Here is an 18398-nt window from a genome sequence, read left to right as displayed (position 1 = left end):
AGAAAACATTCCTCTACAGGGATTTGTCCGTTCCAGTTGAACTATGGTTATAGACCTGCAAATCCCACTACAGGTTGAATACCTCAGAAAGTGCCTAGTGCTTCGAACTTTGTGGCTCAGATGCAGGAGATGCTAGCATTTGCGAGAGCTAACATCCGCCAGGCTATGGATAGAGATAAGGCATATGTGGATGAAAACATATCTGTAGGGAATTTAAGGAAGGAGAAAAAGTTTTTCTTAGAATTCCTTTACACTCCGAAGTCTTTGATTGTAAGAGAGTGTGCTAAGTTATCACCCCGATATTGTGGGCCGTGGTTAATTCTAAAAAGAATAGGCAAGGTGGCCTATAAATTCAGGGTTGCGAGATACACCTAGTGTTTCATGTTTCTCGTTTAAATAAGTTTTTGCACATAGATGACTCACTAATCGAGGGTGTTGTTTTGTTTCAAGAGATAGAGGATAATGCAAGGCACAAACCAACAAGAATCGTGGACCGAGAAACAATGCAATTATGCAATCAGAAAATACCCATGGTGTTGGTTGCATGGCTCTACCTCTATCTGAGGCTACTTGGGAATCCGTATACTAGATGCGGAGAGCTTTCCTAGATTTTATTATGGAGGACACTGATGCTTGAAGAGGGAAGGAATGCTATGCTTAAGTTGAGATAACATGACCTCGGAAGGGTTGGTGGACATTTTCCTTTAGAGAGCCAACTGTCGTATTTTATTTTATAGCGCTTCAAGTATATGGTTAAAGGAATCAATGTCAAGTTCCTTGGTGAGGGTGAACTGGCATTGACTCGATGGTTCTAAGGTTAGGGGCCTAGGTGTACCAAAATGTGTAATTGCCAAGGGGAAAATGAAACTAAGTGATACTCCAAGAGAGGGGTAAATGGTACACCTAAGGATGGCCCTAGGAATGTGACATGTGGCATGTAGAACCATCTAGGGAGTTGTGGGCTTTCTGTACAGCTTGCAGGAGAATTAACGTATTATTCAGTATTGGGCTCGTTGTCACAAAGCTTGGTCCGGAGGATTATCTGAGTGCCATCGCCCGTGATTAAAAGGAGAAACTGTATTTCTGTGTTTCAATTCTGTAGCTAGTTATGTTGGTCGTTTCATAGCGTATCTCACGACGACTGACACGTCGTAAGAGGTGGGTGTTCCTCACTCATAGGATGGATGAGGTGATTTGATCATTTCGAAGGGGAGATCATGGGGACTTCTATCGAAGGGGATTATCTGAGTGCCATCGCCCGTGATTAAAAGGAGAAACTGTATTTCTGTGTTTCAATTCTGTAGCTAGTTATGTTGGTCGTTTCATAGCGTATCTCACGACGACTGACACGTCGTAAGAGGTGGGTGTTCCTCACTCATAGGATGGATGAGGTGATTTGATCATTTCGAAGGGGAGATCATGGGGACTTCTATCGAAGGGGAAGCCACCTATTCCCATCACAGATCCAAATGTTTGGCACACATATGCGTCTTACTCTAGGTCCCGAATGTGAGTGTGAGTGGAGAGAGCGCAAGAGAGTGAGCTGAGAGCTTAGTTGCAATAGAAGAGTGTGAGAGTTACAACTGAAGGAGTGAGATAAGGTTTTATCCTAGTGACAAAACCTTAGTAGTCACTAACCATAGTTAGTGGACTAACTACGGTTAGGGGGAAAAATCTCTTAAAGAGGGAAAAGTGCCCCTAACTAGCTTATTAAATTACATTGGTCACTGCTGAATTATATCTATAATTCTAACACCCCCCTACAGTGCCAATCTCATGTACAAGGATGATTAATCACCAACGGATATAAGTTCAGGGCACTGCGAAATGCCTCAAACTTTTCACGTGGAAGTGCTTTGGTGAAAATATCTGCAACATTGTCATGTGTGGACACAAAGATCATACTGATCTCTCCTGCATGCAACTTCTCTCTGACGTAGTGATAGTGAACCTCAATGTGCTTCGTGCGATCATGAAACACTGGATTCTTTGCCATTGCAATGGCACTCTGACTATCAGTGAGAATTGGAGAAGGACCCTCCAATGACAGATGAAGATCAGCAAATAGACGACGCAGCCAGACACATTCAATTGTTGCTGTGAAAGCTGCCCTGTACTCAGCTTCACATGATGAGGTAGCCACTGTAGATTGTTTCTTGCTCAGCCAAGAAATGCAAGCTTTACCCAAAAAGAAACAATTGCCACTAGTGGACTGCCTAGTGTCATAATCACCAGCCCAATCTGAATTACTATAGGCATGCATTTGCAAGTCACCCCCCCTGGGAAATAACAAGCCAAAAGACTTTGTGCCTTGCAAAAAACGGAAGATGCGCTTAACTGCCTGCCAATGCATAGTTTTTGGGCTGTGCATATACCTGCTCACCTGAGATACTGCAAACTGAATATCAGGTCTAGTGTTGCAGAGATAAATGAGGCATCCAACAGCCTGACTGTAAAATGTGGCATCAACTGATTCTCCTGCATCATACATTGTGAGTTTCAACCCCGGCTCCATGGGAGTGGCTATGGGCTTACAATCATGCATGTTAAATCTGTCCAAGAGTTTCTGAACATACTTGGACTGAGACATAACAGTGCCATGTCTCTCTTGAGAGAACTGGATCCCCAAATAAAAGTGAAGCAGCCCCAAATCTGACATGTCAAAGTTGGTCTGCAAATCAGCTTTGAAATCTGCAATATTATCTTCATTGGACCCTGTGAGCGGTAAGTCATCGACATAAAGAATGATGACTAAAATTTTCCCCCCATCCTTCTTGATGTAGAAGGTGCTCTCAGTAGGACTATTGTGCAGCACTTTGCTGGTCAAAAAGGCACGAATCTTGGCATAGCATGCACGAGGGGCCTGTTTCAGCCCATACAAAGCTTTATTCAGCTTGCATACTTGAAGTGCATTTTCTGAAATTTCAAAGCCTGGAGGTTGTTTGACATAAACCTCTTTTAACAAGTCTCCATTTAGGAAGCCTGTTTTAATGTCCGGCTGATGAACATTCCACTCAAAATGTGTAGCCATTGCAATAACAGATCGGATGGTGGTCATCCGGAATGTAGGAGCAAAAGTCTCCTCATAATCTATGCCCTTTTTCTGAGCAAAGCCTTTGGCAACCAGTCTTGCCTTGTATCTATCAATGGAGCCATCTGGCTTCCGTTTCACCTTGAAAACCCATCGTGTGTACCAATGGCATCTTTGCCTGGTGGCAAGTCTACGACATCCCAAGTCTGATTTTTCTGAATAGACTGCAATTCATCGTACATGGCATTCATCCAATGCACATTGTCCTTTGCTTCTTCGAATGTTGCAGGCTCCTCCTCATCGAGAAGAGTACGTGCATATGCTGATTCCACTGAATTAGCACCTTCCTGCATTGCGAGTCCTGCTAGGTAATGGAGCATCAATCTTACTCTCCCTGAGAGTCTGTAATAGCCAATTTGGGACTGTTTTTGCTGCGTGTATGTCTGCAATTTCTTGCTGAACCACCTGTTCCACTGCTTGTGGAGGTGGCAAGACATCCTATGGCTGAACTGGAGCATTGGGAGGTGGCTGTAAATTCTGATTTGCATCAGAAATATCAGCAAGGGAACCCAAGGCAATGGGTAGTTACCCCTCAAAAACATCCTCTAAAGAAGAAGGCATATGAAATGCAGCCTGAGTGTGAGCTGAATTTTCTGCAAATATCACATCTCTACTGACAATGATCTTGCGTGTAGCAAGATTGTAGAGACTGTACCCCTTGCTTTCTGCGCTGTACCCAACAAATATGCACTTAATTGCCTTATTTGATAACTTATGCCGAAATTCAACTGGCACATGAGCATATGCAAGGCATCCAAAGACACGGAAATGATCCACTGAAGGCTTTCTAACATTCCAGACTTCATAGGGACTTTTTGTTTTCAAAGCCTTAGTGGGAGACTGATTTAAGATGTAGTTGGCACACATTATACCTTCAAGCCAGAATTTGTGAGGCATGTGTTTGCTTGTCAGCATACATTTGTCCATCTCCATAAGAGTTCTATTTTTCCTTTCAGCTTTGCCATTTTGCTGAGGGATCAGCCTCACTATGAGCTGATTCACAATACCCTTGCCTTTCAGAAAAGCATCAAAATCTGCAGACAAGTATTCCCCACCTCTATCTGTGCGCAATGTCTGTATCTTGGGTCGAGATTCATTTTCAACCATGGCTGAAAAGTGTTTGAACACCATGAATACTTTTGATTTGCGCTTTAGCCCAAAGAACCAAGTGAAATTGGAGTAATCATCAATAAAAGTAACAAAGTAGAGATGACCACCCAATGATGGAGTCCTCATGGCACCACAGACATCACTGTGTATAAGCTGTAATTTACGGACAGCTTTAACTGAACCATCCTTTTTGAAGGGGAATCTGTGCATCTTGCCTAAAATGCACCGTTCACAGGCATGCGGAGGAGGTATCTCAAGAGGTGGCAATGCATCAACCATAGAGTGGTTCTGAAGCGTCATCAAGCTGTTGTAATGCATGTGGCCATATCTGGCATGCCATAATTCTGCATTCTGCATGGCAGCAGTAGGAGTAGAAACTGCAAGAGCATGGGTGCTCTTTTCTCAAAATGATCAAGCTGAAAAAGCCCACGCAGCAGAGTACCAGATAATCTCAAGGATAATCATTTTCTCTGTCTTGGACAGCACATTTGTCATTCTCAAAGATGACCTAAAATCCAGCCATGTTAAGAGTGGACACTGAAAGGAGATTCTTGGTGATACCAGGCACATACAAGACATCTGAAGGTCTGAAAACTGAGCCATCAATGGCGGTAAGCTCAACTTCTCCTGAACCACGTACTGAATATGAGGAGTTGTTGGCACAAGTGACTTTTTTACAAACGGGAGGTGGATGCAAGGAAGTGAAGAGAGACTTCCTAGAAGTGATATGCTTGGAGGCACCCTTGTCAAAATACCATGTATTCAGTGTTTCATTGACACTGAAAGCTGATGCATCCGTGGAAGGATCATAACTGCAAGCCAAAAAGGCATATGTATCATCATTACAAGTGGCTGTACTATCCCGAGCATCTGGAGCAGCCAGCCTAGAATCTAAAATGCAAGATAAAAAGGCATAATCCTATCCAACAAAGTTGGCTGCAGCATCCCCACTATGAGATGCATGAGGAGCTGAATCTGAAATAGCCATACCGGAGCTGTTTTTCTTCTCTTTTGCAAGCCTTTTCTTGCATTCTGCAATGTGATGACCTGGCTTTTTGCAGTAATGACTTGAACTTTGAGAGCATAGCTTGTTCACCTGCACGTGAAGCCAAGTTTTTCCTGGTCTGCTCTTCCTGAAGCAGAAGTCCTATCAACTCATGAAAAGTGAGAGGATTTGCACCCCCCCTCAATGATAAGTTCAACGAGGTATGAAAGTTGAGATAAGTCTCAGGAAGAAAATTCAGAGTGGTGGTAATCATCTCTGAATCAGGAATAATCTCATTAATGTGCAATAATTGCTCTCTGAGATCCTGTAGCTTTGTGAGGTGGACTGACATGGAGGCCCTCTTCCATATGTGTATTACTTAACTCTCTTTTCAAGAAAGATACCCTTGCATCATTCCGGGCTGCATACATGCTTTCTAAGATATCCCACGCTGCCTTCGAGGTCTTACACGACCGGATATGCGGAATGATAAATCTTTTCACTGAAAGAGAGATGCATGACAAAGCTAAGGCATCCCGTGAATCTCATCTCTTTTGTTCTGGAGTGGTGGCTGCAGCTGCACCAACAACCTGTCCTGCAACTGCACCCTGTGCACGACCTCTTCCACCTCCTTGCTGAGGAGGGGTATTAGGTGCAATACCTGCTGGTCGGATCTCACCCCCATTCACATAATCCCATAAATTGCGAGAAATCAGAATATTGCGTACCATAAAACTCCAGAGGGAGTAGTTGGTACCATCCAACTTGTCTTCCTGTGAAAGACCACCGAACTGGAAATCATTCTGATTTTGTTGGGCCATATCTGAGAAAGAGATTTTAGCAGATACAAAACTGAGTTCCCTTACTGGGAATGAAATGCCCAACTCCAAAAGAACACAGCCAAGCACTGGCTGTAAATGCAACTCAGATTTCTGCACTTGCACTGTTAGAAATCTGTCCAAGCATTAAAAACTCTCCAGAATCTGCCAAAAGTGCTGCAAAACACTTCAAGAAAGGCAGTATGAACTGAAATCTCCAAAATTGCTCTCCCAACACAAAAGCCGCAAAATAGGCGCGAAATTGCAACCAGAAAGGGGCAAATTGATCAAAAGCGCCAAATGTTGTAAGAATTGCGCTCTGTCTACAAAAGCCCCAAATTTCACTGTGAAATTGCAGTGTAATCACAAAATCCCCAAATTTTTGCAAGAAATTGTACCGCAAAACTGAAAGCCCCAAATTTCGAGCTTGAAATTGCAACCAGAAAGGGGAAAAAGCACAGAAAGCCCCAAATTTGTAATTTCGGCAGAAAGCCCCAAATTTTTGGGCTAAACCTTTGAATCTGCCTGCAAATGAACCTTGCAAGTAGATCCCTGCTCAGAAGTCCTGCAAAACTGTAAATTCACAAGCCCACCTGCAAACAGTACGGCAGTTTGTACTGGGCTGTGCAACTCAGCCTGTACTGTCAAAATCTGTACGGCTGTACGATTGTGTACGACAAGCTGGCACATATGTACGGCGAACATACGGACTAGTTGCATGTGTACGACTTGACAGATTGCACGAACTACGAGGCACCACACGTGTGGTATGGTCGACGATGTACGGTTGGTGACAACGACGAGTGGTACGGTCGAAGATGTACGGTTGACGTAGGCTGATAGTACAGATGGAGCACTGGTACGGACGACGAGCAGATGTAGTACATGCTGGAGTAGCAAGGCCGTACGGACCTGTACGGAATGTACGGCGACGAGCTGTACAGCCGCTCGAGCTGTATGATGCAGGTAAGTACGGGGCTGCAGGCTGTACGGTGACGAGTTGTACAGTCGTACGGTCGCGCAGTACAGAAGCAGCAGGTTCGAGCAGATTTGCAGTTGACAAAGCAATATGGGTGTACACAGGTGTACGGCAGCTACGGATGACGAGACTACAGCAGATAGAAGGTACGGCCGGCAAAGGGAGTTCGCGGGAGCTAGAGTCCGGGAGCAGGGAGCAGGTCCAAGAGCACGATCTGCTCTGATACCAAATGTGAGTGTGAGTGGAGAGCTTGAAAGCTTGAGAGCTTAGTTGCAATAGAAGATTGTGAGAGTTACAACTGAAGGAGTAGTGACAAAACCTTAGTAGTCACTAACCATAGTTAGTGGACTAACTGCGGTTAGGGGAAAAAACCTCTTAAAGAGGGAAAAGTGTCCCTAACTAGCTTATTAAATTACATTGGTCACTGCTGAATTATATCTATAATTCTAACACCGAAGCAGACACCACCTGATATGTCCTCTATTCCCAGGCCGACCACTTGTCATTTGTTCACTGCACGAAATGTACAGGCTACACTCCGTCAACTCCATCACTAGAGCGCTCAAGATCATGAGGGACTATGGATTGAGCATTTCGCTCATGGGTAGGAGGTCATGGCCCGATCTTAGCGCAAATGTTCAACCATGTTGTATGCCATGGATTCCCACTTGTTTGGAGCATCACCACCATTGTACAGATACACAAAGCAGGAGACCCCATGGACAGGGGGAACTACCGCTCTCTTATGATTGGCCACACTTTGGCCAAGATTTATCGATGAATATTAGAGAGGGAGATCAATGACTACACAGAGGCACATGGGTAGCGGGTCCTAGAACAGGCAAGAGTTTGGAGAAAACACTCCACCCTAGACCACATCTTCACCCTAGACCACATCTTCACTCTGGGGGCTGTTATTGGGGAGGCGAGGTTGAGACGCTAGAAAGTGTACAAAGCTTTGTAGACTTTCGGAAGGCCTTCAACACTGTCTCACGATCCCATACAATAAGGAGGTTACAAGAGATGCAAATTCTAGAGATTATGACTTGGAGGGTGGAGGGCCTATACAATATGATCCCCCTTAATTATAGCGGCTTTCAATTAATAAATCCCTACTCACTAATTGTTACTCTTAATGAGAATAAAAAAAGTTTTTATTCTCACCATCGGCGTGAAGTAGGGATGCCCCATTTCACCGACTCTCTTCTGGCTCTACATCGATGAGATCACATCCTTTATTGACCGCATAGGAGGTGAGGGATCACTGCTGGCTGATTTGATGATACAGGTACTACTATATGCAAATGACATAATCCTCATATCATTTTCTTCAGAGACAACTAGAGGCCCTAGAGGTATTTTGCAGCGAGAGAGAGACTTGATAGTTAACCTTGGGAAGACCAAGTTTATGATCTTCAACACCACACGTGTAGTGCTCCACCAACATAGCTTCACTTACCGTGGTATAGTGCAGTCCTACACATATTTAGGAGCAATCTTTATGGGGCGAGTTTTCACGATGACACATGCAGCCAGGGCACTACTCACATGAGGACTGGGTGCTTTGGCCCGACTATAAAGGTAGTGTTTTAAGGCGCAATTTTAGGATCCGCCGATGAAGGGCTGGCTTTTCAACACCCTGTGAGGCGACTGCCATGTATGCAACACTCTTTTGGAGGAGTGATCTCTCGGTGACAGAGTGAAGGAGATTTGAGCGGCTACAGGTGATTATGGGATCTAGGATGATTGGAGTAAGCCTTGAGTCCCCCATGGAATAGTATAGGCAGAGCTCGCCATGACACCTCTCCAAGTTGATGCTAATTTTCAGACATTGACATTCCTCCACAGAGTCTCCATTGGAGACTATCAAGGTTGGCACTACAATCATTTAGATGGCTAGTAGAGAGCAAGGTTGATATAGTATATAGTATGCATGCCTATCCACATGGTTTGCCAGTCATGGTATCGGCTTTGTCCCTTTCAGTACATCATGGATGCACCGACCTAGTTGATCCCATGAGATGAGATTAACCGTATCATATGGTTTATCTCCTCCACTCCGTATGCCTCGGGCTTGGGGAGGGGACTAGGAGCTCCCCTCGAAGACCCAGTTCTATCTATCATGGGCACTTTCTGAGAGTTTCAGAGGATGGATTCATCATCAGACCCTAGTACCTCGAGGATAGAAGAGTCTTACATGCACTACGAATTGCCATTGGATAGATGTGAATCTCGTCCCATCAGCGTAGAATTGAGGCAGGGAGAGCTGCATGCATACCCCACGGATCTGCAGAGGCTATGCACACTGGGAGAGATCAAGATAGAGGAGCATTTCTTATGTGTGTGCCCACCCTACTAAGAGATTCGGGGATGCCTTTATTAGCAGGAACACAGCTTCGGTTCACTCTCACGATTGATCCACTTCCGTGACCAGGTCTGCATCAAGCTCTATTTGATTGAGATGCAATGACACAGAGCGACATATTAGAGAGCAACATGATGTAACCGTGCATCAAGCTCTATTTGATTGAGATGCAATGACACAGAGCGACATATTAGAGAGCAACATGATGTAACCGTGCAACTGGAGGCTGAGGTAGGTTGTGCAAAACAACGACATGCCACGTAATTTTGTGCATTTGTGTCAGGTCCAAGACATATTGGGGTGGAGGAGGAGGAGCTAGCTGATATGAGGAAAATGCGTGTCAGTAGAGAGAGTTGACGTGATGTGGCTAAGCAAGGGACGCAGAGACCACACATTACACGGAGAGTGACGAGAGCACATATGATTGAGGTCTGTCCTATATCAGCTCTCCTGAGAGGAGACGCCAGAGACGAGGCGTCACTTGACATAGCCCATCGGATACATAGATGAGGAGACCACGTCTTCCGCCACATCGAGAGATAGCTCGATAAACACATATCTGTGATATCTTTGCAGCCCATCGGAGAGCCACCATGGTGCAGGGTTTCGGCTTTGAGTCCTAGCTTTCAAACTACATCTTAGTTTTATTTGAGCTCTTGAGCTCTTGTGCTTAGCTTAGCATAGCACTCAGTAAGGACCCTAGTGCACCCTTCGCTTCAGCCCACCGAGGCTTGTATGAGGTCTTTATTCTTGATGTACTTTGTCCCATAGGCCCGTGAGGCCTCTCGAGGACGTCAATATTTTATTCTTTCTCTCCCCCCCCCCCCCCCCCCCCCCCCTCTCTCTCTCTCTCTTTGATGACATGTGGTAGTAGTGAGGATGGAGATGACCATCTGGATATTGATATTGGTACGATGTTATCACTGATATTATTATGGTTATGTGGCATCTTTTAGTTTGTATGGGTGTTGGAGCTCGTTTTAGTAGCTTCATCCTTTCAGCTTGTTTTGTATCAGGTTTCTCATAGTCTCATAGACCAATCGGTCTTCCAAAGACTTTAATAGACTCTCTCTCTCTCTCTCTCTCTCTCTCTCTCTCTCTCGGCATTGTTGCTAAGGCTTCTTGGCATTGTTGCTACGAAGTAAAAAGCTCCTCTCTCTCATGTATAAGCCATCCTTCCCCATCAAGTTTTGTAAAACCTGCGTGGGTCTTGGTGGTTGAGGCTCTGGTTCATGTCGTGGTGTGTGTGTGTTCGATCCCTGTGATCGCTTTGGATAAGCCTTAACGTGATTCTATTTGCACTCAAAACCTGTAATGAACGTGATTCTATTCTCTCAAACTTTGCACAGAAACATTTGGCCAACTTAAGATTACTACAACTTACAAGGAAAATCACTAGCCTTGTTGACAGCATAGAAAACCACATGATATATAAGGCTATTATGGTACTTTATTGTTTTACAATCTTCGAGCCTTTAGTGACAATCATACATTATGGCATTTTGGTCCTAAAAAGGTTTTGATAGATTAGGTTCTGACACTATTATGGTGACTTTATGTGAAACATCCCCTAAGAGATGAGTTGTCACTAAGCTGGGGGTTCTAGGATCTCCTCTATCTTCATGCTAACCTGCAAGATCAACAAGCATTAGTGTACAAACACAGGTACGCCTTGGGTATAGGCTAGTGTGCCACCATCCCGACATAGAGGTCATGCAACCTCCTATCATAGTCCATCCTAGGTAATAGGACCTAAGATCTACTTGACCACTCTTTTTGACGTGTTATTAACCCCAACCCAAAATTGCCCCAAGGGTAATTTAGTGAACTAAGTCCATAGTTCATCAATTTTCCACTAATCCACCTTGATGAACAATGGATTAGGCTTCACGTCCATCAAGTTGGCAAACTTCTCTTGCTTAATTCTAGCAAGATGTTTTCTTAGGATATCAGCCACCTCATCTCCTTTTGGATAGTAGATAAGCTCAATTTCATTGCTTAGTGTCTTTACATGTATACACTGATGTTGCATCTCAATGTGCTGGTGGATGAAATACAAGATCTTTGGCCAATTCAATAGAGAGCTTGGATCATCAGTCAGTAATGGGGGTTGCCTTACGTTCTATCGATGTGACATGCAAAAGGACCACATAGGTCAATGTAGCAGTTGAAGGATATCTTTTATCCTTGAACCTTTCTCTGGAAACTTTTCGCGGCTGTGCACATCGCTTGCAAATCATCTTCCCTTGATGAAGATGAGGCAAGCAATTCACAAAACCTTTCTTGTTCATTTTGCATGTTCAAATGGCCAGATGCTTTATGCTATAGAATATCTTTCCTGCTTATTTGAGAGAGGTAGGCCTTGAAGTTAGGTATAGACGATGTCACTTTATAAGGCCTTTCTTCCTGAATTCCCTTGGCCATGACTTTGAAATCATCAGCCTTGTCTTGAATGAGACATTCCCCTTTATCAAATTCCACCTTCTTGCTCAGTTTAGTAATGGCAATATAGATAGAAGGTTTTTAAACCTGCAACATACAAAACATTATGTATGTCCCATATATCTTTATCGTTCTACACGGTCACTGTCACTTTTCTCTAAGTGAGAGAACTAGTCCTTGTGCGGAGTGAAATGATTGGAGGCTCTAGAGTCAATGATCCATGATTGGAGGGTCTGGAGACAATGATCCATGACTTCATCAGCTTGGCTAGACTTATTTGGTTTGAGATAGCTAAGGGTTTCTCAGAACTACTAGTCTAATGCATGGGCGCTGTCTTTATCACTACGTCTACACTTGTGTTTATTCATATCTACGATTTTCTTTCGACACTCGGAAGCAAAGTGGTCAGGCTCCGCACAATAGAAGCGAGGTCTTTTGTTCTGCGTGTCATTCCGTTCATGATGATCTTCTTCATCATGTTGAAACTGCAAAGTAAATTATGCTTTGGTTTAGGGCTGAATTGGGGTCTATAACTATGTCTTTTATTTTTAGGCATAAAGGTTGTATCATCCCAATTACCTAACTCATTGCTTTGCCTTTTGGTTTCCTTAGTGATGAGGTAATGATGTAGCTGAGTTATAGTGGGAGGATACTCTTTGTAAGAGAGCGTTGTGACCAAGTTGTCCCACAAGTCTGGAAGACTGTTGAGAAGAAGATCAACTGTTGTGAATCAGGCATCTTCCCACCAAGCATTGGTAGTTGATCTATCAGGTCTCTGAGCTGATTCAAATGGTCATTCACATTCTAAGCCTAGCATCTGTGGCCTTGCCACATGTCACACTTCACCACTGTAGGGCAGCCAATTAGATGCAAGTATTGCATCCAATGCATGTGCTTCATTCTGATTGGGTACACTGTGGCAATGTGCCACATAGGATGGGGCTGAAGCTCTAGCTTCTATGAGAAGCCACAGGAAGCTTCTCAAGAAGCTTCTCCCTCCTCACCTCCACACTGACAGTGTGTACTGTGTACCCAAATCAGAATGCACTGCAATACTTGCATCTGATTGGCTGCTATAGAGTGAGTGAGTGGTGAGTGAATGTCTGTGTGACATGTGGCAAGGCCACAAGAGATGGACCGATTAGAATGGTGCGCATGTGGCAACCGGCTTGCCACATCATGTGGCCCCTTAAAAATCTCTTACAACTTGTACATGACAAAACGTCATGGATGTCCTATCCTAGGACCTAAGGGTAATCTAGTGAATTAAGTCCATAGTTCATTACTTTTTTCAACATTTAGTCGCTTGGAGGTCAAGCCACAAGCTCTCATTATGGTTTGCAAGCCAGGGAGAGGCACGTTCTTGCTGCCTGAGTCTCTCTATGGAAGCCAAATCCTGTCTGAGTGCTCTCTCTTGCTCCTAAAGAGAGTATTGTATCTGAAGTGCTTGCAACTGAAGCGCCTCATTATTGCTTTGGATTGCATTTGCAACCCATCAAGCCTGGTACTCTTGAGGAGGATGTCCGACTGTTGGCAAAACACTGCGTACGGCATGTTGCACCTTCTCCTTTGTTGATTAAATGTTCTTCTAGATAATTTGTTCATAAATCTAGGAGACTCTTTATTCTAGCAAAGCATTGGTATTCTAATACTCACTAATTGTGTTGTTTTATTAGCAAACTTCTATCTTCTTTCTTTTGAATTTGAGGTTAATTTAATGATTGGTATTTTGTGAGACTTGTCTAATTGTTCTTCATAAACTTAGTTGGAAGTTTCATAGATGACTTGTTTGTCCCAGAGGTTCCAACTTTAAAGATTTTATGTGCAAAGATCTAAATTCTTCTGGGTGAGGGATTTATCCTCGAGAGTTTTGTGAACTTAATGGTACAGCCAATGGAAGCTATTGTAGTTCCTTGGATCTTAGTGTTACTCAATCTTCTTTAGGGCTAGAAGTTGATATCTTTGATTAACGACAACAACTTGAGTATGCTGTGTTGAAGATCATACAAATTTCTCACGTTGGTTCAAACATCTCTGATATGGAAATATGGAGTGGTATCTTTGCACAAGTGCCTTTATCTCTCAATTTAATCCTGTTACTTCTCAGAAAGGGCTATAATATAAGAAAAGTAATGGAGAAACTCTGTTCTCCTATGTTGTACTCGTTATGTCTTTGGAATTTTGCCTTTAGGTATGTTTAGGATCCTTGAACGAAGAATCAAAATCTAAAGTGAGGTTGCTTCAAAGCCCATCTTCTTTTTACTTCTTAGGTTTGTTTTATTTTTTGAGGTCATCTGTTCTTAGGTACTTATTTGAGTTTTGGTTGTTTCCCTATCACCCCTCCCACCCCCCCCCCCCCCCCCCCCGGCCGCCGGCACACACACACACATTTATTTTTCTTACTTTCTTCATTGTTTATTCCTCTTTGCTATTGAAGTTCTTGTTGTTTGCATTGGGACAAGCTCAGTAACTTATACTTTTGGTTAAAGTCGCTTACAAACTCCCTTCTTTCCTTTGTTTTTGCTTGTTTTATTAGAAAATTTAATTTGCAAGATTGGATGTATTCTAGTCTAATGAAGGTATACACACACGCACACATGCATCTGGATTTACATTTTTTATAGACCAAGCTTTAATATTCCTCGTTTTGTTTGTTGCAGTGGTATCTTTGAGGTATACTGTTCCAGAGATGTGAAGATTCAAGGTATCATTGGACCTTGTGCTTCAGTAGAGAAGGTTAGCTGCTTCACATCTTTGCTGCTTCCAGAATCCATATACATTGTGTTTAAAACTGTTAACCAGTGATATCCAGAAGTTTTGGGTGTATCTCAAGAAGACTGATCATCGTCATACGTTCCATTGCTTGAATTTTTTCTCTACAAGCCTTATCTTGCAAGAGTTAGTGATGGTGCAGTTCGATATAATGAAGAGTTCTGGGGTTGTTAATGGATAGGATATCCTGCCTCTTTTATTGCAGAAGGGATTATCCAGTTCAGATACTGTTATAGGTCAAGGCGATACAACAGCTTGGAAGATGTGCGGCCTAGACAGAAATACCTCGTTGTCTATTTTCTTTGAGGTTGTTTCAAAGGAACTTGCAGAGGTGTTATCTCAGCAAGGCGTACAGCAATTCTTCTTCCAATTTCTTACTCAGTGAGTAGTACAATTTCTCCTCAGAGTTGTTATTCGGGACTACGATGATAGCGTTGGTTTGGTATTTGTTTGATGGATTGTTTTTGCCTAGAGGAGACTCATGCCGGGAATCTCTTGTGCGGAGGAATCTCTCTTAGTCTCTCAATTCAAGCATGCCTTAAAAAAAGATTTCCCCCTTTTACTCCTTCCATTAATATTTTCTATGTGCCTTTCTTGATATTACTGAGGAAGACGTAATGGCATTGATAGAAATCCATTCACCATAAGAACAGTGAAGCCAGTGTTACAGAAATCTTAACGTGTAGTTCGCAGTAGTGGTGCCTTTTTCAGCTCTCTTCCGAGTTCTTCTTCCACTATTCCAACAGAATGTGAGTTGGAACTAGACATAACCAGTGGGGAAGACAGGCTTCATAGCAGATTTGCAGTGGTTATCCTTGGCACTTCAACTTTAAATGCAAATTTACCTTAGTTAATACTCCCAAATATTAGAAAAATATAATGTAAATTCAAATCGTTAATGCAAAAACTGAAGAAGAAATAATAATTCTTCAATGGGCATAGTGAATCCCAATTTAAAGTTCTTTTCCCTATTTTGTTAACATTTGATAGAAATCAAAGCGAGTTGCCAAGAAAGAGATCCAATATAACTAACGGTCATGAAGCTAGATCACACAACTTCCTCTCGTGCCATCGAGGAGGACCATAGCGGGGTAGGATGTTTAAGACGTGTTGTGAGAGTTAAATGTTATCATTAAGTATCTAGTAGTGAGTAAGGTACATTACATAACACAATCTTCTCATCTCATTGCATTTTGAAGGGATGCAGTTGGAACAAAGACCATGCCACATTACTAGGCATGAACTAATCGAGTAGATTGAGCAATCTAACAGGCAGAAATAGAAGGCTTGGAGTTTATTCCAAGTCCTTGTCAATTTGTATTGCTTTCCAGGTCAGGCGTGCTCATGCCTATCAGATCATTGAGGCTACAATCATGAGAAGACTGTGGTGGGGGCCTTAGTACATTTTCATCCAAGCACTAGACAGCCAAGCATTGATCACTTCTCATCGAGGTGGCCAATTAATCATGTTGGGGTACAAAATGTGTGTATTCGAGTAACGTGGTAAATTTTTTGGCAGTATTGCCTGATGCAGGAGGACAAAGTAGGTAATTCAACATTTTCTAGGCGCTAGTGCACTTTACGGTACGGTATTTTGTGATCTTCCTGTACCTTGTTTATTCAATAAAATAAAAATGTGAAATAAATCTTGAATGTGTAGCTGAGTTCTTGTGCGTAGTGGAAAATGCAATAGAATTTGAATAATATGCTCCAAGACATTATTGGAAGCATTAGAATGTACACATGAATGCTTTATGTAGCGTCGAATATGCCTCACTTGTACTCATGTCTTTATTAACCAAAATCCGGAAAGCAACATTATTTTATAAATAGATTAGAAACATCCTTTTCTAAGCTTTTAGAACTTTGCATGAGTTCCATTCCTTTTTCATTGCTCTCGACCTCTGCACGAGTTTTAACTGTGGTCTTTCCTGTCCATGTACACTTAGGTAAGAGCAGAACAAAGATATACAATGAAATATGTCAAAGAAAATATAGATGGACTTTAACTCATAGCCAGCCACTGGTTTCACGTGCTGAAGTATATACGTGTGCACAGCACATAAAGAAGACAACTATTTCCAATACACGACAGTAAATCTGAACCCACAAACTTTAAATAAACCAGAGAGAGAGAGTGAGCTGAAAAGGTGCTTCCAAAAAGTCTCAGTTTACAGTCATCACAAGGATATACGGAAATCCTGCCCTATAACTGGCCAACAAGTTGACAGAGTGGGTCTGGCCCAGCTTTTGCCAGGCCGACCTGCCTGGTTTGAAACGACCAGTCCAAAATCTGCCAGTCTAGGCAGTCCTTTCAGGCACCTACAAGACGACCCTGTTGTGGCAGTTCACCTCCTGAAAGGGTTTGCTACTGATCCACTGCCTGATATCCTCCTCAAATGGGGGCTCACAGGTGGGTCAGTGACCTTTCTAACACCCCCTCTTACTGACTCAATGTGGGCCAATCCCCATATGTTGAATGTGATGCTCCATCTGCTCACAAGAAAGAGCCTTGATGATTAAATCGACAGCATTTTATTCTGTAGGGCAGTAAGTCAGCTGAATCAACTTGTCCACAGTCAACTTCCTGATGAGGTGGTAGTAAACCTCCACATGCTTTGTCTGAGCATGGAACATTGGCTTCTATGCGATTGCAATCCAACTCTGATTCTCGCAGTAGATCTCCCTCGCTTCATTCCTCCTGTAGAACCTCCATGTCTTCGAGGATCCACCTGATCCTTAAGGACTCACATGGTGCCCTACATGCCGCCTTGGACTCTGTCTCCATAGATGAAAGAGACACCGTTGGTTGCTTCTTACTAAGCCAAGAGAAAACAGTAGGCGGTTGTGGAAGGTTGAGTGTCCCCATCTCTGGCTCAATCAGAATCACAAAGTGGAAGAAAATCAATCCTTGTGCGGTATGCGATTCCATATCTTGAGGTACCCATCAAGTACAATAAAACCGGCTAGCAAGCTTGCTAATGATTCTCATGCAGTTTTGATGAAAACTGGCAAAGTAGTCCCAGTGAGATTGCAATGTCGGGACCAATGTTTGTGAGGTAGAGTAAACTCCCTTGGTTGAATCCACCAGCTCAGAAGCAACTTCTTTGCTGAGATTGTTCCCAACTTCCATGGGCATCATGGCCTTCTTGCACTCTTCCATTTGGAACCGCTTTAGAATCTCCTGGGAGTACTTTTCTTGAGAGCTGACTCTTCCTTCCTTATTTCAATCCCCAAAAAGTAATGCAATAGACTCAGGTTAGTCATCTCAACTCTTCATGCAAAGAGAGTCTTGACATTCTTTATCTTGCTGTAGAGACCCCCTGATAGGATAAGATCATCCACATAGAGAATCACCATCATCCTCCTGTCCCCCTCTGGATGAATGAAGTTATAGGTTTGCATGTGACGAACTTCGAGAAAGACCAATCTGTGAGAACTAGTAATCGATGTATTGGTACCATGTTTAGGGAGGAGCACCTTCTTAAGCCTGCACACCATGGTACTCTTGGTTCAACATCCCTGTGGTTGCTCCACATAGACTTCCTTTTCCAAGTCTTCATTGAGAAAAGCAAACTTTACAAGGCTACTAATAGGGGGGAGCTATTGCTTTCAATCTCGGAATTGTTTCCATTTGGGCCGTTGGTGCAAAGGTCTCATCATCTTGGCCATAGCGTGTGAGTAGCCCTTGGCCACCAACCTTGCGTTGTACTTGTTGACCGTACCATTATACTTGTACTTGGCTTTGTAGATCCACCTAGTTCCAATCACCTTTCGCTATCTAAGTCTCCGTTGCTTTTAGCCACGAGGAATGTCCCTCGCTTCTTCGAAGGTCT

The 18398-nt window shown here is 43.2% G+C and overlaps 1 protein-coding gene across 4 annotated transcripts in view; it reads left to right on the top strand.

The window, feature by feature from the left end:
* LOC147889123 (protein transport protein SEC23 E-like) overlaps window positions 1-18398 on the top strand; it is a 103555-nt gene that overhangs the window by 34019 nt on the left and 51138 nt on the right. For all 4 annotated transcript variants that reach the window (XR_015542948.1, XM_087391967.1, XM_087391966.1 and 1 more), the window contains exons 5-6: window positions 14451-14526; window positions 14768-14943. Coding sequence is in view for 3 of the 4 variants with exons in the window: in XM_087391967.1 (XP_087248093.1) it covers window positions 14451-14526; window positions 14768-14943 (252 nt within the window). In the remaining variant the exon portion in view is untranslated. The remainder of the gene's footprint in view (window positions 1-14450; window positions 14527-14767; window positions 14944-18398) is intronic.

Source organism: Dipteris shenzhenensis, chromosome 20 (assembly GCF_047967505.1).
Source record: "Dipteris shenzhenensis isolate YYH24624 ecotype China chromosome 20, Dip_SZ_1.0, whole genome shotgun sequence".
NCBI lineage: Eukaryota > Viridiplantae > Streptophyta > Polypodiopsida > Gleicheniales > Dipteridaceae > Dipteris > Dipteris shenzhenensis.
The sequence above is the reverse complement of the archived record's forward strand: the minus strand, read 5'-3'. Positions and strand labels throughout refer to the sequence as shown.